The sequence below is a fragment of the Charadrius vociferus genome, unplaced genomic scaffold (genome assembly GCF_000708025.1).
Source record: "Charadrius vociferus isolate BGI_N301 unplaced genomic scaffold, ASM70802v2 scaffold608, whole genome shotgun sequence".
In the NCBI taxonomy this organism is placed as follows: Eukaryota; Metazoa; Chordata; class Aves; order Charadriiformes; family Charadriidae; genus Charadrius; species Charadrius vociferus.
This window is the reverse complement of record NW_009649605.1, coordinates 54,249-79,230: the sequence shown is the minus strand read 5'-3', so window position 1 is coordinate 79,230 and position 24,982 is coordinate 54,249. Positions and strand designations below refer to the sequence as shown.

The window sequence follows — 24,982 nt, the reverse complement described above, 5'->3', positions numbered from 1 at the left end:
GTGTCAGAGTTTAGCTGAGCTTCAGGAATTTTGAATAGTCACTCTGTTAAAAATTTTATTGTCATCTGTATTGCAAGGATTTTTCAGTCACATCTTCTTAGCTTCCTTTTTCCTAACCGAAGTCACAATCTCTAACTGCTTGGCAGTTGATGAAAGGCTAGAAAGTCTGTTGGTCCATGTGAGCCCAAGTACGTTGCTGGTAAAGGTCTTCCCGAAGAAATTCTCTCATGTTGTCTGTGGGTGTTTGTTCAATTATGACTTCTAGTCACTGCTGCTGAAGGGAATGTGTAGGGTTTTTTTGCTCTTGATCACCGATTTTGACAGATTCAGCCTTCTTTTTTTTTGCAAATTCAGCTTCCAGATCCTTAATACTAAAACAATGTTTATTTTTATTAAAACCATTTTCTTTGCTTCATTTATTACGGTTGATGTGGTTACCTAAAAGCTCAGTCTCTCTGTTGTCCTTAAAACTGCTTTGAAGATAAAATTAATCTTCTCAGAATTACTAAAAATTAAAAATAAAAAAGACCATATTGATTTTTCACTTTATCTTTTGAGCTTTCCATTGGAAATGGGTCTGTGTGGTTTTGGAAAGTAACAGTTCTTTGATTATATACTTTCAATTTGTTACCATGGTGAATTTTGATGTCCCAAGTTGTGGTCCCTGCTCAGATCTGAACTTGCTTGTAAAGTCTTGGAGGAGGAATTCCCGGCCCCCTCCCCCCCAATCTCCTAAACCAAAATAAAATCATTGCACAATCATTCTGGCTCCAGGCAGTTGCATATTCTTTTTAAAGCAATATATCTATGCATTTAAAGAAGAGAGCTGTAAGTACAAGAGCATATTGATTCTCTATTATGGTCCACATGTGAGCTCACAAAACTGAAGTAGCAAAGCTGGACTTTGAGCAATCAGAAATGCAGTGTTTTAAAGACTTGCTGGTGACCAAAAGTTAGATGGGAACAATTGGTTTTGACGTGAGTCACAAAAGGCAAGTCCTCCTCTAATGGGTCAAAATTTTCTTCATCTTTTGTGGATGAGAACTGCAGTCATGTAAATTGCTGTCGTCTTCAAGCAGTGTGGTAAATTCAGGCAAGAAGTCATTAGTAACTGATTACTTAACAGTGATTTGCCTTAGGTCGCTTCAGTGCTCCTCTTTACCTTGACACCTTTCCTCTTTGTCAGTGATTTAACCTCAAGCAGAATAATTGAAAATAAATTCTTGAAGATACTCTGCTAATCCTCAGAAGATTTGCAGTATTTGTGCATATGTGAGAAGGTGAATTTGCTTCCTCATGTTTGCCTTTTCCCAGTCTGGTATGGGAAGCAGAGTTGACCTATACCTGTCAGCATGAATAAACAAGTCAATGACTCGGATCAAAATCCAAGTAGTTAATAGTAATTAAATTTGTTTCCTCTGATGTGTGGAAAAGAGTAGTTATTAAACAAATAGACATAACCAACATCTCCAGAAACAGCAGATGCTCTGGTGCAGAGCCACAAAGCATTCAGGCACCTGTGAGATTCTAGGAGAAACTATCCTCCTATTGACATGCAGTTGTGAGGAGGGCAATACCGGATTTACTTAATTATTTGGTTTGTATTAGTCCTTTATGGTGTCTTTAGATTGTTTAAATTCTGCGTAACAGTCAGCGGGTGCAGAGCTTTATGAGGGATAACCAGTAATCAAATGACCTCCTAGTGAAGTTTGTATTGAGGAAGTGCAGGTCCCTGGTTTTTCGAAGCCCACAGAACAGGGATGGTCACATGCAGAATTAAGCACAGCAGCTATCCCATTTCTGTCACTGGTGTTACTGTACTTTTTTGAAAACTGTGTACTAAATGATTCTTCATTACCAAGTCTTGGTGTGAAAGTATGCAGGACTCATTGTCAGCAGTTGGTGAAATAATATCAAGCAGCATGCTACACTTTGTAGTGTGATGCACCATACCTTTTGTACGCTTGTAATAACTCATGTCAAGGTAAATTAATTTCAATAGATGTCTTATAAAAATTCAGGAAATCTGGAGGTATATTTGAAACTTGGATGTTTCCCAGACACTGCATCTTGTTTTTTGCCTAGGTTTCTAAAAGTTTGTAATACATTTTGTTATTTAATGTCAATGCAAATATTCTTCCATCAAATCATATATGGTAAAGTCTTAGTTGCGGCCATGCTCTCAGTTTACTACTTAACAAAATTAGAAAAAACCCTCACAAGCAGAGCTTTTCAGCCATAACTAAACAGCATAAGGGTTTTGGAAAGAGTTAAGGGTCTGAGGAACAGGAAGAGCAAAGCACAAACATGACATATCAGCAGAATCAGAGGAGAGCAAAACTCAAGACCAGTAAGGTAAAACCTGCCATTTCTTATGTTGTTTTTACTACAAGGCATAAATATCTCCTTGGATGTACTCAAGTCAACTGGACAAAGCCTTGAGCCGAAGTCAATGTTGGCCTTGCTTTGAGCAGGGGATGGATCTGTTGAGCCTCAGGGTCCTTTCTAATTAGACTGTTTTGTGATCCCATGTAAGCAGCAGGGGTGGTAGATATGGAACTAACTTCCGTTTGCAAGAAGTACAGAGGTACAGTAACTGAGGTGGAAGGCTGCCGATACTGTAAGCTGCTTTACAGAGAGAAACAATTAGGTGATTGTCAGAGTTCTGATAGAGATGTGATTTTGTCGCTTCCTAGCTGGAAAGGCAAAGGAAGAAAGTATCTCTTCTGCAACCAGAATTATAGAGAGTAGATTCAGAATCAGTTGTTGATCTTTATCAATTTTGTTTTACATTACCCTTTTTTCTTAATGAACATGCTTCTGGTTGGTTTTGCTTTATATCCTGGGGTGCATCAAATACCTCATAACCAGCTGGTCAAGAGAGGTGATCATCCTGCTGTGTTCAGCAGTGGTGCGGCCTCAGCTGGAGCACTGTGTGCAGTTCTGGGCCCCACAATTTAAGAAGGATGTGAAGGTCCTTGAATGTGTCCTGAGAAGGGCAACAAAGCTGGTGACTGGGCTGGGAGGAGTGTCCTGTGAGGAGCAGCTGAGGACTTTGGGCTTGTCTCATTTGGAGAAAAGGAGGCTTGAGGGGGGGGACCTGATTGTCTCTGCAGCTTCCTGAGGAGGGGAGGGTGGAGAGGGAGGTGCTGGGCTCTTCTCCCTGGGATCCAGTGTTAGGATGCCTGGGAATAGTTCAAAGATGCACCAAGGGGTTTAGCATGGACACTGGGAAGCATTTCTTTACTGAGAGGGTGATCAAACACTGGAACAGACTTCCTGGAGAGGGGGTCGATGCCCCCAGCTTGTCAATGTTTAAGAGACATTTGGATAGTGCCCTTAATAACATGCTTTAACTTTTGGTCAGTCCTGAATTGGTCAGGCAGTTGGACTAGGTGATCGTTGTAGGTTCCTTCCAACCGAAGGGAACATTCCATTCCATTCCATTTCATTCTCCTCGAATTCCATTCCATTCCATTCTCATAGAATCATAGAATGATTAGAGTTGGAAGGACCTTAAAGATCATCCAGTTCCAACCCCCCGGCCCTGGGCAAGGACACCTCCCACTAGACCAGCTTGCTCAAAGCCCCATCCAGCCTGGCCTTGAACACCTCCAGCTTCTCTGGGCAACCTGAGCCAGTGTCTCACCACCCTGACAGTAAAGAATTTCTTCCTAATATCTAATCTAAATATACCTTCTTCCAGTTAAAAACTGTTATGCCTTGTCCTATCACTCTACTCCCTAATGAAGAATGTCTCCCCATCTTTTCTGTAGGCCCCCTTTAGGCACTGGAAGGCCACAAAAAGGTCTTCCCAGAGCCTTCTCTTCTCCAGGCTGAACAACCCCAGCTCTCTCAGTCTGTCCTCATAGCAGAGGTGCTCCAGCCCTCTGATCATCTTTGTGGCCCTCCTCTGGACTCACTCCAACAGGTCCATGTCTTTTCCGTGCTGAAGGCTCCATAGCTGGACGCAGTATTCCAGGTGGGGTTTCACCAGGGCAGAGTAGAGGGGCAGAATTGCCTCCCATGACCTTCTGGCCATGCTTCTTTTGATGTAGCCCAGGATGCATACAATCTTCATATGGTGTTTCACAGAAGGAAGAAATAATTAAGCTAATTTATCTTTAAGTTGTAATTATTTCTGGTTGTTTTTGTTTTTTTTTCTAATTGTCAATAACTTTCTCTTAAGTTACTTCTAGCACTGGAAACAAACATATAGAAGGAAAAATGGATCCCTTGTTTTGGCCATCAGAAACTAACTTTCGACGTTTCACCCCTGAGTCCTTGGCAGCAATTGATGAAAGAATTGCTGAGAAAAAAAAGCAGCAAGCCAAAGTTAACCAGGAGAATAAGGACCAAGCAGTTGGAGAAGATAAACTTACTCCACAGCTTGATCTGAAAACCTGCAAAAAGCTGCCATCTCTGTATGGGGATGTTCCTGTGGAGCTCATTGGGGAACCCCTGGAAGATATTGATCCATACTACAGTGATCACAAGGTTGAAACCTTAAAAAAATTTTTTTTATTTAATTTTGTTTGCTGAACTCTTAAGAGATAGTAAAACATCTATTCAGGAGATGCTGTTTTTTTATCGTTCTGTAGACAGATCTTGTAACATTACTAGCAGTTTTTTAGGGCAGGAGTGCTAATGTCTGCTCCACATTTGTAATGAAAAGGTATTTTAAGTTCCAGTCAGCAATCAGAATTAATTATGAAAACATGATACATTTGAACATCTTGGAAATATGTTCTGGGATAACTGATGCTTCATTTTCCAGAGCAGTTTTCTGTGATGTCTGTGGGGCTGAACTCACTGTTGTAGAAACAGTGCCTGTCAAACAGTAGATCACTCTGGAATTGTTGACTTACTGCAGATGTTTTTGCTGAATTACAAATATTATACAAATTAGGGGAGACATAATTGAGATATTTCCAGTGCTCTGTGTAGCAAAAACATATATTTACTTTAGAGTAAATTAGTTTTCTGTTATTTTATGTCTTATCAGCTTTGTTTATTGTACCATATTTATATTGCATATACTCCATGCTATTGCGAAGTGTTTTGTGTTGTTGCCTATAGGAGTATGTAAAGTAGATGCTCTAGGAATCCCTTCTAAATGAAATGCCTATTGTATGATTGCTCGCTATTGAGGGGGTGTCATCTTGACCTGAAGAGCAGAAGGTTCGATCCAGTCCTATGTTGCTGTCTTTTATGTATACCAGCAAGTCACTGGAATATCATAATTTAATCGGAGAACGTGCAGAAAGCTTTGTTCTTCCAGAGATTTTTATTTCTCGGAGTAATTGAGGTGATATCCTTGGTGAAGAGAAACTAAGGCTGATTCAGCTGAAGAAATTTGGATCAAAGTGAACCATGTTTTTGATTTAAGAGATTTCATTTTTAATTCCTGTGACAAAAGTACTGAGCTGCTTAGACCTTAAGGTAGCTTAGAGTGAATTTACAATGTTACTTGATAAGTTAGAGATATTTCAAAATATCCAGCTTTGGCTGGACTGGATTCTTGCAGTCCTACACAATGTATGTTTTGTAAATGAACTTTTGTAGCCTATAAAACTATCCAAGAGAAAAGTACTTTTGAGTATGATTAACACCATTGTTGCAGTCCCAGAATAGTATCCTTTAATTACCTTGACCAAGCGAATATGATCGCTTGCTCTTCAAATTCATTCCCATTACTACTTCTTCCTCACAGGCAATAATGAACTTTCATATAGCTGGTGTCTTTCTTTCAAAATGCAGTATCATCAGGTGACAGCTCCAGGTCAGAATACAGGAAAGCTTTATTCATAATTGCAGTTAGATATAATTCTAAAGGCAGATTTGAAAACCTAAACATTTAATTTTTGGGGAAAATTTTGTTTCATTAAAATATTTCATATACTGTGAATCTTTTTTTTTTTTTTTTTATAGACTTTTATGGTGATAAATAAAAGGAGGACTATTTTCCGATTTACTGCCACACCTGCCTTGTGTATAGTTGGTCCTTTTAATCCAGTCAGAAGAGCAGCAATTAAAATTCTGACTCATTCATATCCTTTTATTGGTTTCCCTTATTTCAGTTTTAAAATATACTGTACCATTTAGCCATTAAACAGTTGGATTTGATGATCTTAAATGTCTTTTCCAACCTATGATTCTATTTACTGTCATTCTGTTCCTCTGTTCATATTAATGTAATTGTGAGCTCATGTGGCTGTGATAAAGATTTTTAAAAATTTATATTGATTCTTGTTTTACAACAGCTAAGGTATTTACATGGTGTTTGTATAAGTAAAAATGTCAAAAAGCTCATATTTAAAGTCAGATTTGCAGACCTTGTTATGAAACAACATTTAGAGGCTACTGTATGATATTTTAGCCATTTTCTATAACTTTTTCTGAATCTCTACTGTGGTGACAAGCTTAAATTAAAAAAAACAACCCAAAACACAAACCAGTGACTCCCTCGTTATTAAAACATGAAGGATATGATTTACAGCAATGCTTTGCTGGAAGTCTGGTGTTACCCTAAGAAAAGTATTTCATGCTCAAGTTTAGAAAGTTCTGAAGAGCACCCATTTTTTATATTTTTGCAAAAATGTAAATGTAGTTTGAAGAATGTAAAAATGTGAAGGATAGCAGGTGCAAAACAATAGGCTAAGTAGTTTCTGCTCTTTCTGCCAAACATCTGCTTTCATTTGGAATTACTGATTTGCAGAAATAGGTCCTTTTATGGGAACTTGTTGCTGGCTTCGAATGTGTATTCATGCTATTAGCAATTACTAAATTTGCTGTTCAGTTTTCAAATCAATCCTAAATTTAAGGCAAATGTTTGGTTTAAATAAACCCGCACTTCTATTAGTTGACAAGTGAACTTGCCTGAAAGGATGTTTTTTTCTTACGTGTTTTTTCATCACCTGCCACATAAAATGAGAAAGTTTTCTGAACTCGTGAGAGAGCATAAGTGTCTCTTGTAAGAATGTATATGTGGACTCCCAGTTTCAAAGAACACTGATTATTGATAATTAAGCTTTTTCATCTGGCTTTCCTAGGCTTAAACCCCCTAGTTATTATGGGGTTGTGGCCCATTTCTCTTTATTCCATGCTCTTGCTGGGAAGAAATTGAGGTTTCTAAAGTTTCAAATAAGAGTAGACAGCAGAGGACTCAGATTTTTTTCTTTTTTTTTTTTTATATATACCTCATCTCTTCTGTCAAACATGTTATGTCTCTCTAATGTCCGAACTTCCAAAATTATCTCCACATGCAGATAGTTCATTGTTATTTTTAAATCATGAAGTTTACCAAGCTGAGCAGAAGTTTGATCTGACATAATTTTCTTTGGAAAACGCATGAAAAGCCCTGAACATATTCAAACCCAAAGTAATTATTTGAATATCTGTATGTTGGGTTTTTTTTTTCGCGTGTAAATCAGCAACTTCATTCTTTTATAGTATAGTACTTTATCCTTAACTTATTATTCACATTATTTGTTGGCTTTATAACATGTACTGTGATACTCAATTGTGTTTCCATGGCTGTAAATCAGCTTCCAGATGCACTAAACTGGACTGAGTAAGTATCTCAGTGGCCGTTTCTTCACTCATTTTCCAAGGATACTAACATGCTGGACTCAAAAATTTAAATAATGTGGTGATATAGTTCTGCGGCTTGAAATTTCTCAGACAGACCTCTGAGGATGATTTAGGATTGTGTTGGTTTTGGCTGGAATAGTGTTATGGATTGTTATATCACACAGTCTTCCGTGGAGCTCCAGTGCCTTTTCTTAGAGGCTTACACCGTATGCCCTTTTCTCTATATTGGCTAATTTTGCCATCTGGTGTAACATAGAAGGTTGCCCCATTTTTCTTTTTAAGGATTAAGCTTTTTAGAGAGGCTGTGCACCAGAATTCTGTCTTAATATCTCTCATTCTAAGGCAATAACGTGAATGTCTGTTATGGCCATCTCATGCAAAAAATATAAAGGGGTAAATATTCATTCCATTCTCTCTTGCTGTTTCCTGGAGACAGCCCTGGTTCAGTTGTTCACATTAGGAGGCTGTCTGTTTATAATGCCTTATTACCTTTTGTAATTGTGCCCTGTGTCCTTTGTAACTTGAGGTAGTGTTCTGGAATTAAATCTTGAAAATGTGCCTGGGGCCCCAGAAGTTCTATAATTTTAATTCCTCTTATTTTGGGGTGAGCATGTTGATAATGATATCTTAATTTTATGTGGGATTTCTTTCAGTTATAGAGTGTTTGTCAGAATAAATGTATAAAATGTGCAAACTTTACAGGCTAAAATAAGTCTTTGCTATTGTTGTTCTGCCAAAATGTTGAGGCTTTGAAATTGAGACTTTAGAACATAAACAGCCTTAAAAATTTTTCGCAAGGAGATGTGAGCTATCCTTCATCTAGAAATAGTTTCATGTGCTTATGTGAACATTTGTGATTACGTTTACATGGAAATCTTACTAAAATTCAGGAAGGCATCTTCTTATACCCATGAAGTTCCTGAAAGTAGTGTAATCTGTCCTATTTTACTTCACGTTTTCTACCTTCATCTCCATCCAGTGACTAAATCATAGAAAAGGTAGAAATATGCCTGAATGTGTCTAACTCTCATTAATATTTTTATTTCTATAACTTTAATATACACTTTTCTTCTCAGAGGTCTTTTCACTGGCATATATACTGTTGAAATATTGATAAAGGTGTTGGCAAGAGGATTTGTTTGGAATGAATTTACCTTTCTTCGAGATCCGTGGAACTGCTTGGATCTTGTCGTTATTGTCATAACGTAAGTAAAACTCAGTTGTTTGTTTACACATAAGGGGCAAACATGCAGGATAAAATGCTATTTCATATTTCTGAAGTTCTTTAGAGTGGTTAGCATCCTACCTGCTTAAGAGTTACTGTGGTTGAATCACCCTTTGCATATCTGCAAAGAGAAAAATGGTTATAGACTGTAAAGCAATACCTAAATGCAAAGCTCATCTTAGAATTGTTTGGTTGATCTCAATTTAGTATGTATGTATTTTTTGTTAAGAGGTGATTGCATAGAACAGCCAAAACCAAACATGCCTCTTTTTATTGTCTTAGTTTTACGCTGGAACAGATGAAACTAATTTGAGAAGGATCCAAAGTGGGTCACAAGGTATTGAATGACATGGTGATAAATAGCCGATGAAATCCCAAGAATGTAAAGTGATGCTCAAAGAAAAACAGACCTAGCTTTACATACACAGTTATGGGTTCTGAAATAGCTTTCCCTTGTTGGGAAGACGATGTTGTTTTTAAAATAGACAGTCTTGTGAAAACACCACTCTAGTGTGCAATCATGGTCAGAGAAGGAAATGGAAAATGAGGACATTAGGGGTAAGAAATAAAGAAAAAAGCAGAACACATAGTTATTTCACTGTGTGGCCTGTATTTTTCTTCAGGACTATATACATCTCAAAAGATGACAGAATTAAAAAAAGATACAGAGAAGATGCGTATCTTGTATTCCACATAATAAGAAATTAAATAGAGTAGAACTCATGAAAAAAATACAGAGCAGGAACATGATTGAAGTCTGTGGCACAGAGCCAAAAAGAGAATAAATAATTTTCTTTGTTTTTTTTTTTTTTTTCTCTTACGATGAGAGCTAAAGGCACCAAATGAAGTTGTCAGATGGCAAAATAAAAAAGAAGGGAGTAGTTTTTCACACTGTGTAGGCATATTCCCATAGAAGGTTGTCCATGCAAAAAACTTGGTTGCATTCAGAAGGCTTCTGAATAAAATCCTGGATGAAAACACGTTAAGGGTTATTTTTAACTCAAAGATACTATGTCTTGCTCAGGAAGTCCCTGAGCTATAAAAAGCTATAAATTTGCTGGGAGAATTAAAGCATCTGTTGTGGGTCATTCTTGAAGACAGGGTAATAGGCCAGATGGATCACTGCTGGGGTCAATTCATATCAAAACCTAGGCGGACAAGAATTGAGGAACAATGCAAGTCAGAATTTGCATCTCAAATACAGAATGTTAATCTCGGAAGCAAAATAGTCTTACTTGCAGCAGTGAACAGATGCCCAGTCTCAGAGCTTTCAAACCAAATCTCTGTTATTTATAATTCTGAATAGTTTTCAGTTGTCTTGTTCTAATTTATCAGAGGTGTAGAATAATTTAGATTGGAAGGGGCCTCTGGAGATCACGTGGTCCAGCTCCATGCTAAAAGCAGGACTAATTTAGATTAAGTTGCTCAGGACTTCATCCAGTCAAGTTCTGAGTTTCTCTGATCACGGAGATTCAACAACCTCTCTAAGCAACCCATTCTAATCACGTTGTGGTTTTTTTATTCCCAAATTTCTAATTGAAATGTTTCGTGTAGCAACTTAGGTCTGCTGCCTCTGATACTTTTATGGTGAGCTTCCAAAAACAGCCTAGCTCCATCTTCTCTGTCTTCTCTAGGCCCTTACGTGGGCAGCTGAAGACAGCAATGAGATTCCTGCTCCATTACCCCTCTAGCCTGCTCTTCTTCAGACTCAGCAAATCCAATTCAGCCTAATAATTTAACCATATAATTGTCTTACTGCCCTCCTTAGAGCCCTGTTTGGACCTGCTCCAGTATCTAAAATGTCTTTCTTGCCCTGGAGAGCTCAAAGCTGGACACAGTACTCCAGATTCAGTCTCAGAAATCACTCTTTCAATGTATAAACTAGACTTCTCCACATATGAGCTAGACTTGTGCTCATCTAACCCAGTATGTGATAAGCATTCTGTGTCACAAGAGTGCTCTGCTCATTCATGTTCCGTTTGCCTGCCCAGGTCCTTTTCTGCAAAGCTGCCAATCAATCCAGTCTGCCCTCAGCTCCCACTTGCGGTCCTGCTGACTCAGGTGCAAGACTTCGCCTTTGCACTTCCTCAGCTTCATGAGGTTTCTACAGCCCATAACTCGTCTGTCAAGCTCACCCTACAGAGCAGCCTTGCCACCAGTGTATTGACTGCTCCCCCACCCCCAAGTTAGTATTTGTGAACTTGTTGAAGGCAAACTCTATTCCATTCTTCAGGATGTTAATGAAATTTTTAAACGATGTTGGCCTCAGGACTGTTCCATGAGGGATACCACTAGTAACCAGCTGCCAGCTGAACTTTGTCCCTTTGATCACAGCACGTAGATGCATGGATAATATTTCACTTCCCCAGATTTTGACAGTAGACTCAGGGACCTGGGAGGACTGAGGGCGGCATTGAGTAGTTTCAGCTTTTGCATGTCCTTTGTCACTAGGTTCCCTGCCTCCTTGAACAACAGACCCACAGCTTCCTTTTCACCGCTGGTGCACTTAAAGTAGCCCTTGTTATTGCCCTTCACATCCCTTGCTACCTTTAACTTCAGCTGAACTTTGTCCTTCCTTGTGTCATCCCTGCATGCTTGGCAACGTCTTGGTGTCCTTTCCCAGAGCTATCTCTGCTTCAACCTTCTGCACACTTCCTTTCTCAATATGAGATTAGTCAGTTCAGACAAGCTGGTTTTCTGCCACATGCACTTGACTTTCTACAGAGTACAGTGTGTTGTTCCTGTGCTTTGAAGAAAATACCCTTGAAGATCAACCAGCTGTTCTGGGGGCCGCTTTTCCCTTTGGGGCAGGTTCAGATCCCTGAACACATTGTCCTAAAGTCCAAGATTTTTATTCTGCTGTTCATCTTTCTTACATCTCTCAGGGTCTTAAATTCCACCATCTCATGGGTTTCGTAGCAAAGGCTGCCATCCACTGTCATATCCCTGACCGGTTTTTCCTTATTTGTAAATAGTAGGTTATGTACTCAGATGTCATCACACACATATATATGTATATGAACAAAGTATTCTTATGGGTAATCTATAAACCACTGAAGAGCTTTGACATTGTTAATCATCAGCAGCTATGAAGTACTCCAAGAGCTGTATGAACAATTTCATTTTATGGTCCTACTTCCCTACCCATACTCCCAATTCATTTGTGTTCACGCAGATATAAACACTTTGCAATATAGTATCTCCTGTTTTTTGGGGGTCCAGTCATGCAACAAATAAAAGTATTTGGAAAATAACAGTTAACTCAAGAGCAGTTATTAAGGTATTTGAGAATTATTGAATGTTACAGGCATGGCAAGACCATAGTGTTCTGATCTATTGCTGACTTTTGAGTCATGCTTTGAGTGGGCGATTGCCTAGATCACCTCCAGAGGTCCTTTCCAACCAGTGTTTCTCAGATTGTGAGTCCTTTTATTTTAAGGAATTCTGTTACCAGTTATGACATTGTCATAAGATGAGTCACAATTCATGTCCATTCTGACATGAAAGAAGTCTTATAAAATACAGGGTAACCTGTTAAAGTGCTGTATAGAATACACAACTCTTAAAATCCTAATTTTCTGAAATTTTCAAATAGTTGAAATAATCAAATTGAAGCTAGTTTCAATACTCAAGTTTTTAGCTGACTTAAATAAAAGTTAGAAAGAGAGCCATGTGGTACAGAATTAACATATTGTGAACCTGGTTTTGCTTCTTCTCCTGAAGTATATATTGTGTAGTTTTGAGATAACTGCAACGGGTATTTTCATGTGGTCTAAATCAGATTAGCCTTGGTATGATAGGGTGTGGTTATGACATTGAAGGTTTTATATTTAACATTTTGATGGATAGCCACTTTAAAAGTTAACCATCCAAATCCACACTAAGTAAAAACTTACTGTGTTTCTTTTCAGAGGCACTATTCAAAAGTCACATAATTTTGTATCAATACCTAGAAATGGACTTAGATTCCTAACTTTAGGCATTTACCTTAGGACGTATTTGACCTATTTATTTTCTGTAACTTATTCATTACTGTGTGCTCAATATGCATATGCTTTGAAATCTAGACCTTTGTCATTCAGTTATGTCGTGGTTTAATTTTGTAGGTATATTTCTTTGTGTAGAAGTATGGGCAAGGTTTCAGCTCTTCGAACTTTCAGAGTACTGAGGACTCTGAAAGCTATTTCAGTAATACCAGGTAAGGAACGACATGTCTTACTAATTTTCTCTCTGCTTCAGCAGTATGCTATTTCTAATTCCTCTCCTTTTCTGGTTATCAGTTTTCTGGTAACTTTTTGTGGTGGTTAATGGGATCCCAAGGTGTGACTGTTTTGCAGTCTGTAGTAACTCTCAGCAGCATCCTAACCGAAATTTTTTTATCATCTTCCCTCAAAATTATGTTGATGCAGACAAATTTTTGTATTTCCTGCTTTTTATATTCCATCCCTAATGATCCCTTCTACTTAGCCCAGTGCCTTTGTCTTTTTCCTTTTGTCGTTCCTCACCAGCCTATTCAATACGTTGTCTTAACATAATATGGATATACCACCATATTTCTGGTTTCACATTCTACTTGCTTAGCTCAGTCTTCTATGGTTTATTTTCCAGAACGTTGACTTCACAACATTTCATAGTTTCATTTTTTTACTGACCACAGCCACTATCTGGATTGAGCACAATTCTTTCAACAATATTTTGCATATGCTGTCCAGATATTCAATATTTTTGTAAGTTGTACCACTAATTAGCATGCCAAACTATGGATTTCAGAGTCTACCTGCAAAAACTCATTTGAAAATCTATAAATGGCTATATATCCTATTGTCATAAAATACATAAAGTTTACCATTTCTATATAATTACAAATACATTTTTCAATTTGCTATGGAACTATAAGAGGAATTAAACATATGAAGTGTTTAATTTTTGATGTCAAAACTACTCATTACTTTTCCTTTCATATTCATCATGGGAAACAGACATTAAACGTAATTTTACTTTTTTCTTATGAAAGACTTCTAGAAAAATCCTGGATATCACTCTCTGCCTATGTCATATTTCAAATTCAGTTATTCTGCCAGAATATTGGTCTTCAGTTTATATATAATCCATTTGCACAGAATCACAGAATGGTTGACGTTGGAAGGGACCTCTGGAGGTCATCTGGTCCAACCCCCCCTGCTCAAGCAGGACTATCTAGAGCTGGTTTCCTGGAACTGTTTCCAAATGGCTTTTGAATATCTCCAAGGATGGAGACTCCACAACCTCCCAGGGCACCTGACCAGTGCTCGGTCCCCCCCCACAATAAAAAAGTGTTTCCTGATGTTCAGAGGGAACCTCCTCTGTTTCAGTTTGTGCCCATGACCTCTGGTCCTGCCACTGGGCACCACTGAAGAAAGCCTGGCTCTCCCTTTTTCACGCTTTCCCTTCAGATATTTATATACATTGATGAGGTGCCCCCCCAAAACCTTCTCTTCTCCAACAGTCCCAGCTCTCTCAGCCTTTTCTTCATGGGAGAGGTGCTCCAGTCCTTCCATCATCTTTGTGGCCCTTTGCTGGACTATCTCCAGTATGCTCATGTGTCTCTTGTACTGGCGAGCCCAGAATTGGAGCCAGTGTTCCAGGTGTGGGCTCACCAGTGCTGAGGAGAGGGGGATGATCACCTCCCTGGAGCTGCTGGCCATGCTTTGCCTCCTTTGTCGCAAGGGACCATTGCTGGCTTATGTTAATCTTCGTGTCCACCAGAACTCCCAGGTGTTTTTCTGCCAAGCTGCTTTCCTGCTGGGTGGTCCTCAACATATATATGTTCCCTTCCCAGTGTCATAAATGTTCTTTTGCTTTTAAACTGGTGACATCTGTAAGGCATTATCTTCTAAGACAGAATTCCTTGAGGTCAGCAGAAGCTATGCTGTATTGTAATGTTTAGTTGCAGAATGTGAAGTACTTGTTTAATGTTAATCAAGCACAGAAATCTGTCATTAAAGTTTGTAAGAGTTTGCTTAGATGCATCTTAATTTAGAATTTTCAAGTTAGCAAAATTTGTGTTAGAAGGAAGTAAAAGCTAAATAAGTTATGATTAGGAAATTTAAGCAAAAATACTTTACTCCCTCCTATGCTTTATTTTACCTCATTTAATACTTTGAAGTTATAAAACCATTTACACTGATTGTTTTTTACATACTTGCAACAGTTGTATATTGCTATATGGGAACACTACTGTATTCCTCTTCTCATTTTGCGTATTATTGAATCTTATTTTCTAGGTCTGAAAGTCATCGTAAATTCACTTATTGAATCTGTTAAGAAACTTACTGATGTGTTGATCTTGACTGTTTTTTGCTTGAGTGTATTTGCTCTAATAGGCCTACAGCTTTTTATGGGCAATTTAACGGCCAAATGTGTCCTCAATAATACTGAATTCAATGACAAGTTATGTAAGGATGCCAAGATATATTCACCAGATGATGAAGGTAAATTTTATTCTTTTCTCCCTTTACATAACATGTATATCTTCCTATGTATGTCTTGTTTTTTCACAGAGATGTTAAAATATAGTTGCCTGTATTTCTCACAAGGAGTTACGTCGTTCCATTTGCACAAGTAGTAATATGAAGTCTCTGGGACAACTGAATATAAGATTAGTAAATCTGGGATTTGGAGTAACATTAGCAGTCTGTGGGATAGAAGGAACTGAGTTTTCTATAAGCATTTTCTTTAGCTGTGCACATTGCATGGGGGTCCTAAATTTAGGGGTTCTACACAGAGAATGATTTTTTCCATTGCTTGAGCCATATTGTTCAGGGATTTTGCCTACTTCTTGCAAAGATTCTTACTTTTACTGGAGTAAGAATTTATTTTAAATAAAATCTTACATTTTGAGTTGTGCAGTTAATACTTTTTTTTTAAAAAAAAAAATTGCCATAGGGACAGATCTGCTGAGAAACAGCTCTATATGCCCTTTGTCGTGAAAGCAGTCTTTCACAGAGATTTGGTCCATCAGGGTGTTTTTTAATGTGCAGTAGTGTATAGTTTACTGTCAGAGTGCTGTAGGAACTGACCATTTCTGCTTTTATGATTCCTTGATTTTTATTTTTTTTTTTTAGTAAATATCTGCTACAGAATGAATAAATCTTCTGAAATACTGCTTTGTGGGTTCAGTTCAGAACCTAAGTAAGTGAACAAAACAGTTTTAGTACTTTCTTATTTTTTCCTCCAGATGTACTGTGGTTTTATTTTTGGCCTAAAGGAATGCTTATGATTTTTCAGGAGGGTGGAATGTGTGTGTGTGCACTATTAAATTAAAAACCAGGTATTTCACATCAGAAAAAGAATGAATTGAAATACTAGGATGCAAGCAATTATACTCGTGCTTTGTTGCTAACCACTGGTGATATAATGGTAATGTAGAGTGATACAAAGGAGGAGGGGGACAGATCAGTAAAGAATTGTGATATATTAATAAACTGTCATCACCTTGGGGAATTATTTAAAACTAAACATATTTCCATTTTTTTCCCTTCTCTATGTACTTGTTTGCATGTGTCCTGCACTAGTGGAGAGTTTCTGTCAAGTCAGAAACTAGACAGAACTAGAGTTTCTGTACAGTTTCTTTGACCAGACAAATGGCTTTCTAGGATTGTCTGATACAAATCAGCCCTTCTGGCAGAATTATATTGGGGAATAATGAAATGGACTTTCAGATAAACTGAACAAATCTATATTTGATATTGTGTACTGGATACTTTCAGATACAATCTAGTACTGCAAGTAATTATTATTTAACATTTCTTTTGTGGTTAGCAAAGAGTGCCCAGAAAACTATACCTGCAAGAAGGCTGGGAAGAATCCTGACTTTGGTTATACAAGTTTTGATCATTTTGGCTGGGCCTTCCTTTCTTTATTCCGTCTGATGACGCAGGATTGCTGGGAGCGTCTCTACAGACAAGTAGGTACTTTAGTTACCTGCTAGAATGACTTTAGACACGCGGTTTGGAGTTTTATGTCCACTAGAAAAATCTGCACCTGTTTTAACGTTACTGATGCCAAATTTCTTTTAAAATCAATGTAAATATTAGGGAAGTAGCTTCAAGTCACCAAGTTGTAACACCTTCTGCGAGTGGCATGGGATGGGAGTAATCCTGCTGTGAATGCTCATACTCTTGTTGGAGAGCACGCCTGAGTCAGTGATTAGTAGTTAAATGTTAATATGTAACTGCCGAAAGACTGGGGTATACAACAGATCTGGCTAGTGAGCTCACTGCTGCTGCAGGGGATATAAGGACTTGTTACACACTGTCTTTCTCTTCCTTTTAAGTCCTGACTCCTCACCAAAGCTTTTGGCTCAACATTTGCACTTACATTTCAGAAAATTTTTGACAACTGGTACTAAAAAAATTTGAGCCATTATGTTTTGATTCAGAGAATTGAACATAACTTTCAAATTCTGGGGTTTTTTTTACAAAAATGATACAAAAGTTGCATGTAGAGAACTCTCTGGATCCCTTACGTCTATGCGGTGCCTTTGCCAGAAGGGAATCATCCTCACCCTTGTTCTACAGTCTTTATATGGTCCACTTTAACTTCTTTTCAGCAATTTTTATTAACTGAGATTTTTTAAAATGGATACATCTTCTTTTTGCCATTTGGAAGTCACATATTTTTTTAGTTTTTAATGTCTCAGAGCTTAATTTTGAGCCATCTCCTCTGCTTCCATTTTTTTAAAAAAAAAGGTAAGAATAAGCAATCAGTCTAATATTGCCCCTGATTCACTAATTATAGCATCTTTCATGATTGTTTAGATAATCCTAGCTTTCATCCTTATTACTGAGTTTTATTAATTTCTTGTGTAGTCACCTCTTTACAGCTGAAGTTGTCATCTCATAACCTAAACTCTGATGATCGTTTGCCCAATTTGCTGGGAGATATTTAATTTCATTTTAAGAATGGATTTTGTTAATTCTTATGAATGTTTGATGGTCTGTTACATAAAGAGGAAACATTGTGTTATCACAGAGAAGTTTTTAAGAGCTGAAATTTATTTACTTGAAGGCCAGGGAACTCCTGACTAGATGTATTTTTAGACCTTCTGCATAACTTAGACCAGAGGTAGATCCTATTGTTATTTAAAGAAAACAGTGCAGTATCTTGACCTTTTGTATTGTATAGGAAAATAATTTTTTTTAAAGTCAGTTTGAAATTCTATTTTAAATGTTAGTTTGTTAAGAATTTATTACAACCTTTACCTTTTCCTCACAGACTATCCGTACATCTGGAAAGAACTACATTTTATTTTTTATGGGGGTCATCTTTTTATGCTCATTTTATCTCTTCAATCTGATCTTGGCTGTAGTAACTATGGCATATGAAGAGCAAAATAGGGCTACTCTTGCTGAAACAGCGGCAAAGGAAAAATTACTTCAGGATGCCAAACAAATTCTAGAGAAAGAAAAGGTTTGTAAATTGCTATGTATAATACATAATATGTGGTTCCTTTTGTTTTCTTCTGTCTGAATTAGAGAAATAAGGTTTTTAGTTAAGCTGTGCTTCTTACAATACTTTCTCACACTTCATTTCTCTTTCTCTTTCTTTATAAATACACCTGTATGTATATATATATCTAAATATATATAAACATTTCTGTGATACAAACAAACAGCATGAGCAGACTGCAAACAGCAGTCCAAGTCAAATCATATTAAGTTTTAGGGTTTGAAGACCTGACATTGTATAGGAATAGCTTGCTGGCAAATATATAGCTTTTATGGTGTTGCATAAGTGCCTGCGCTCTGTAGTTTCCCCCATTCTTGTACAATACCACTATTGTTTTTCTCTGGATATTCCTTCTAGCTATTACTGCGTAATCTGAGGAAGGAAGTATGAGTGGATAAATTTGCATCCAGAAGAGTAGTTGTCATTTCTACAGTTCCCTGAGATTGGAAGTTCTGATGCTGATAGATTTTGGGATTGATTAAAAATGCAAGCTTGCTGAGAGCCACCGTGCTCAGCTATTTAAGGGGTGTCATGCCTCTTTTTGAGTGATTGCTTGCAGAAGGTCTACCAGTTGACAAGAGCAGGAATAGTCTTTGGCCAGGCTAATGCCATTAGTTCCATATTAATGTAGAAATACACCCAGAGACTATATTAATTTATTTATGTTGGTTTGGTGGACTACTAGACATACATCAGATTTCTACAGTGTTTCCTCTTGGCACGGTAGTGCCTAGTTTCATTCATTCCTTGGCTTGTAGGGGACTAGGGATCACCTTGTTCTCTTTATTTTATTCCTGAGAATTGAAGCTCTGAGCTGAGGCAACAAGATAGATCGAAAATTATTCTAAGGCATATTTATCTCCTAACTTTTTATAAAAGATACATGTGATTTAGTGCTAACAATCAGAAAAGACAGACTTGTGAAAGGACATACGAATATTCTGTGGCAACTATCCAATTTCATCGTTAAATGAAAGGCATCACTGGTTTACCAAATTCCTCCTCTACGGCTGTTGACAGGCCTGTAATGTTTCTCTGTCTGAAATTCCAGCTTGCAAAGCTTTACTTAGGCTTTTCTCCCTTATATTTTTCTTTCAACAGGATTACTAGTTAAGAAAGGTTTAACATTTTAGGATTTAGTTTGAGCCCTTAGTCTTCTGTTATCTTTGGGCTCAAGGTCCTTTCCAAAGCAAGAAGAAGAGAGTAAAAAGATACACCATATTATTCTGTAATTCAGATACAAAATATGATATCTAAAGTGACAAGGGCAAACTTTAATTACAGTAGCTGATAAGTAACCCTGCTTTATCTTTCAGTATTGTGAATGGCATTTTGTACTCCTATCTTTTGATAGTAGTTTAATATTTGAAAGGTAAGAATTATTAGTGCAAAGCATTTGGATAGCATAATAATTAAACTGTATATGATCCTAATTCATTTACCTTTTATTAATAGACTGACTTTTTGCTGTTTCTTTTACAGATGTTGGCTGCTGGAGAGGGTAATAAGGCCTTACATGTCAGATCTGAAATGCCAGTTGCTGACTTGGAAAATTTAAAAGAAAATGAGATGAAGACAGAAAAACCTATTTTAAGACAAAACTTAATTTTAGGTGATCATGGCAAAGATGAGCAAATATTTAATTCACAGCCTGGTCACTGCCACAAGAAGCTTGTAAGTATTTGAAATAGAAAATATGTTCATGTGACTTGCACATGACGTGACAATTTGATGAGCAGAAAAGCTTTCTTTATTTGCAATTTTTTTCCCTCTTCCACCCCCCCCCCCCCCAACTCCCCTCTTTTTTTGCAAGCCTTGGATTAACCTGTTTTTTAAAACAATCTGAAAGTTAGATTTTGGGACCAGACGGAGACAGCACTATATGGACTTGAAAGGAAAGTTCGAAGTGGCCATCAGTAGCATACCTTTGACACATTATAGCCCTTTGTGTTTATAACTGTGGTAAGATCTGTCAGCATACCTGTTGTGATACATAAACAAACATAGAAAATCCTCTAAGTTTTAGAATTTTCCTAATGACCTAACCTTTCTTTTTTTTGTACACAGCTAATTGTCTGGCTTAAATAGTTAGGATTGGATTCAGTTCAGTATGAAGACTTCTAATATTAGGGACGTGATTCACTTGTCTTAACTGTAAGCATCTAGTGCCATTTTAGATGTTCTTGGACAGGTTGGCTATTCTGGATATCTTTGGTGTTTGTGGCACATCTTCCAGCACTGAGTGGATATCTCAAATACATTAAGGAATCTCAAATGTTACTAAATTCCTAGATTTAGGCAACTGGATTGTGCTCCAGGTTTTTATTTGCAGGTGTTTACATGTGATTTAGGTTCTAAACTCCCAGAGTTGAATGGAGTTTTAATGTTGGGGGTCACAAATTGATACCAGTGATGTGAGAGGATTTCTAGAGTGTCTTACCGGGCCTCCACCTACTCTACAGAAGGGTACAGACTTGATGTGTCGTGTCTCATTAGTCTGAGACTGTAGATGTCTCAGGTACCAAATTTCTCAATAGACTACCTGAAATGGCTTCAGACACTTATAACTGAATCAAACTTCTAATAAAAATATGCGTCGATCATAATGGGATTTTAGATGCATTGTGCACACAGACAAATTAAATGCATGTCTGAATATTAGATTGAATCCCACACATGCTATTTCACATCTTGATTACAGCAGTGACTTCTGGCTTTGGAAAAGATCCCTCTGCTCATCACTCCTTTCTAAATCCATTGAGAAATTGCTATTAAGACTTGTAATTCTTACTTTGCTTAATCTTGGGGTTTTTTTCACAGTACCTTTGACACTGGCAAAAAAACATGTATCTCATGGACAGTCCTTACTATCATATTACCAATGGTCCGGCATTCATGTAGAGTATAGGTTTGTTACCTTTTCAATGCTGAGTCCCTGTCTGTATCTTCACTTGGCATGACGAGTGCATGTGTGACTGCTCCTGGGGTATTGTGTCAAGTTTTGAGCTCTCTAGGGGAAGGTTTACGTTGAGATATCACACCAAGCCAGTGGAGGCCTCCAAGATGATTAAGGGGCTGTAGCACATGATATGTGAGGAAGGGTGGAGAGGTTGGATTTGTTCAGCCTGAAGGAGAAAAGGGAAAAGGAAGAATCTGATTACTGCTGTCTACTAATATCTAATTGGAGTGTGTAAAGAGGAAGGAGCCAAGATCTGCTTACAGTTGCACAATGGAAAGTCAAGGGGAACAAGTTGCAACAAGGGAAATTCCAATTAGCTATTAAGAGGCGGGGAGGGGGGAATCACTGACAGAGGATAAAAGTTAGAACAGGTCATCCAGAGAAAATTTTAGATCTTAGTTTTTGCAGATATTCAAAACATAGCTGGAAAAGACCCTACAGTTGAAGTTTGCTCTGCTTTGAGTGATGGAGTAGAAGGACTTCCAGAGGACCTTACCAACTTTAGTTTATTTCTGGCTCTATGTAGACATCCACATTTAGGTGCCTATATTTAAGTATTTTAATCTTGAGCTGAATCTTCTGAAATAATTCTCAGGCAGTTGTCCATATGACTGAGTTATTTTCAACTATCTAACTTTCAATATCTAAAAAGAAAGCTTTTACCAGCTTATGCTGATTCAGCAATAGCCATTCTCCATTACAGGCTTGTGACTTAGACCAAACAGGGTCCGCTGGAAAAACAGATAATGCAAAAGTAGATGTTTGTGTCCAAATAACACCTTGACTGAAACCCCGGTTCCCAGCCACACCTTTGATAATTCAGGCTGGAATTTCAAGCCAATCTTCATTCACCCTCTCAGATGTGTTTCTTCCTTCCATTTCTTTGGTGATCATTTACCATGACTGAACAGGGTCTCTAGATGTGGAGAGCTGGAAATCATCACCAAAACATGGACTGTTCATTTTTATATTATCCCTCAGCCTTCTGTCTCCCAACATATTTTCTATGACCCCTCTATGATAGCCTGTTCCATCTCATGGCAGGTTCTCTCTTTCTTCTGGGAGAACATTAAAATTGTTCCCACGCATCTTATAAAAAATGGAAACTTTCCAGTAGCAGAGCTAAAGGAGTAATGGCCCAACCTCCTTCCTTTTGAAAAGTATCCTTGTAGGGCAGTTTTTATCAGACGTGTCATCCTAGCTAAAATGAATTAGGTTTTCTTTCTGGCAGTCAATGTGGTCAGAATTTCTTCTAAATTCCATGATCCTAGCTATATTAAATTATGTGTCTGATCTGAAGGAGTCAAAATCATCCACTTGGCAGCAACTGCCATCTGGCTTCTCCTTTAGTATAGTATTTGCTTCTTATAGAGTGTCATTAATGTTTCCCCTGCCGTGTGAAGAATATTATACCATTTTGTAACCTAATGTGGTTCTGCTGTACTTAAAGGGAACACTTTCTCACATTCCATGTTGATGTATTATTATGCCTATTGAGGAAAAAAAGGCTTTCCATAACAGGTGTCATATCTTCTGTAAGCATAAAAAACACCTCTTATGGCTGATTATCCCTATGTAATATTTTCTTGTCAAGTATTTGACTGTGTTGCAGGAGATGACTGAGTCAGGAGATAAATTTGGTTTAGTTCCTAGACCCTCTCCAAAGCTGCAAAATCCACACAGGTTAGATGCCAAAAACAACCTATATTTTTACATTTCAGAAATAACATTTTCAGACCCTTCCCAGGGGCCATTCCCCTCTATACATGCATAGAATGGCAAAGTTATGAATATCTCTGTATAGGAACTTTTGGAAACAGATAATAGGTTGCATTAGAAGCTGGTACGAGAAATGTTAAGTGGAAGCCACTTTTCAGGAGTATATTCCACAGAGTTTAAACTGCATTGTTGTACTTGCTAAGAGATGCCTCTACACTATCTGCATGAAGAATTCTAAGACCCAGCTCCAGATAATTTTGACTGTGTGAGATCCGGGCTGTAGTCTTATGCTGTCTTATACATACTTACATATGATCATTTGACAGCAGAAGCTATTTATCAGTCATGAAGGTTCTTCAAGATGCATAGTCCACCTATATACTTACTTCCTCTCACTCCCCTACATCACAGTTCTCACTTTGTCCTACAAATGTTGGTATTTCATATTTAAAAAAAAAAAAAAAAGAAAAAAGGAAGGCCTAGACCATCATCCACGCAATGTGAGCTGGTTCAATGTAGAGTTCTACTATTAATCAAATAAATATAATCTGCATCAAACATGGTGGTTTGTTTCATGTTATGGCAACTACTGTTAGTACTAGCTCTGCTGCAACTGAGGACTCTTCAAGCAATCTACTTGATCTACTTTAATCACAAAAAGAGGCTCAAGATGCTAAAAGAAAAAAGCATATTGGGTAGAAACTTTTTGGCAGGCCATAATCAGTTCTATAAAGACTTGAACTATTTCTCTAGTGTGTATCCCTATTTTAAATCCCAGTTTCATAGAATCATAGAAAGGTTTAGGTTGGAAGGGACCTTAAAAATCACATAGTTCTGAACCCCTTGCCATGGGCAGGGACACTTCCCACTAGACCACGTTGCTCAAAGCCCCATCCAACCTCGCCTTGAAGGTCGGATCGAGGGATGGGGCATCCACAGATTCCCTGGGCAATTTGTTACAGTGCCTCAACACCCTCACAGTGGAAAAATTTCTTCTTAATATCTAATCTAAATCTCCCTTCTTCCAGTTTGAAGTCATTACCCCTTGTGCTATCACTACACGCCCTTGTAAAAGGTCGCTCTCCAGCTTTCTTGTAGGTGCCCTTCAGATACTGGAAAGCTGCTATAAGGTCTCCCCGGAGTCTTCTCCAGGCTGAACAACCCTGCTCTCTCAGCCTGTCCTCATAGGAGAGGTGCTCTGATCATCTCCTCTGGACTCACTCCAACAGGTCCATGTCTTTGCTGTGCTGAGGGCTCCAGAACTGGACAAAATATTCCAGGTGTGGTCTCATGAGAGCGCAGTCAGAGGACTTCTCATCACTAATTATTTCAGCTAAAGATAGATGAGCAGCAGTAACCAGTTTAGTGTTGATGAACGCTCTTAACTTTTCTAAAAACACTAACTCCGAGTGCTTCTGAACAGACATGAATTTCAACAAGATGACTGAGCACTAGTCAGGCACACGGATTTTTCTAGGTTTCTCTCCTCTGAGACACCAAACATTACAGAAAGGAATGAGAGGACAAGTTGCACTGGTAACTGGGTTGTGATGAGAATGCTTTAATTGAGTCATTTAGATTCTAAAAAAATACAGATAGAAAAATGAACATTTTAGCACAGTATTATAAATTAATTTTCTGTGTCTGTTCTATGACAGTTCTATCAGCTAAGTTTTGCTTAGCTTTTCAAGTCGTTAAAATATCAGAGAGACAAAAAGAATTATTATTACACCCCTGAGGCCAAGGATATCAGTTTCAGTCCCTGAATAAGTTTTATAGAATGTGTTCATAAAAATCATGTTGTCCTAGAAGTTTGAAGTAATGATATGACATATGTTTACTTGTATACCTTCTCCACAAAGAGAAAATTAAACAAACTGAGTTGGTCTGAAAGGGAACACTAAGGTACTGTACGTTATGGTGTGCTGAGTCAGTAGCTACCTGTGATCTTGTACTTCTAATTATGTCCTCCCTGATACTGGAATCTTCTTTCTATT

The 24,982-nt window shown here is 37.8% G+C and overlaps 2 protein-coding genes across 2 annotated transcripts in view; one reads left to right on the top strand and one right to left on the bottom strand.

The window, feature by feature from the left end:
• Positions 1 to 3,962, bottom strand: part of WDR48 (WD repeat domain 48) — a 48,191-nt gene extending 44,229 nt beyond the window's left edge. The window contains exon 1 of the mRNA XM_009890475.1: positions 3,924 to 3,962. Within this exon, the coding sequence (XP_009888777.1) occupies positions 3,924 to 3,962 (39 nt within the window). The remainder of the gene's footprint in view (positions 1 to 3,923) is intronic.
• A 265-nt stretch (positions 3,963 to 4,227) lies between these two features.
• The window catches only part of LOC104291264 (sodium channel protein type 5 subunit alpha-like), a 46,428-nt gene continuing 25,673 nt past the window's right edge, over positions 4,228 to 24,982 (top strand). Inside the window, exons 1-8 of the mRNA XM_009890474.1 lie at positions 4,228 to 4,497; positions 5,932 to 6,050; positions 7,484 to 7,573; positions 8,670 to 8,798; positions 12,925 to 13,016; positions 15,082 to 15,288; positions 15,922 to 15,988; positions 16,619 to 16,763. Of these exons, the coding sequence (XP_009888776.1) occupies positions 4,228 to 4,497; positions 5,932 to 6,050; positions 7,484 to 7,573; positions 8,670 to 8,798; positions 12,925 to 13,016; positions 15,082 to 15,288; positions 15,922 to 15,988; positions 16,619 to 16,763 (1,119 nt within the window). The remainder of the gene's footprint in view (positions 4,498 to 5,931; positions 6,051 to 7,483; positions 7,574 to 8,669; positions 8,799 to 12,924; positions 13,017 to 15,081; positions 15,289 to 15,921; positions 15,989 to 16,618; positions 16,764 to 24,982) is intronic.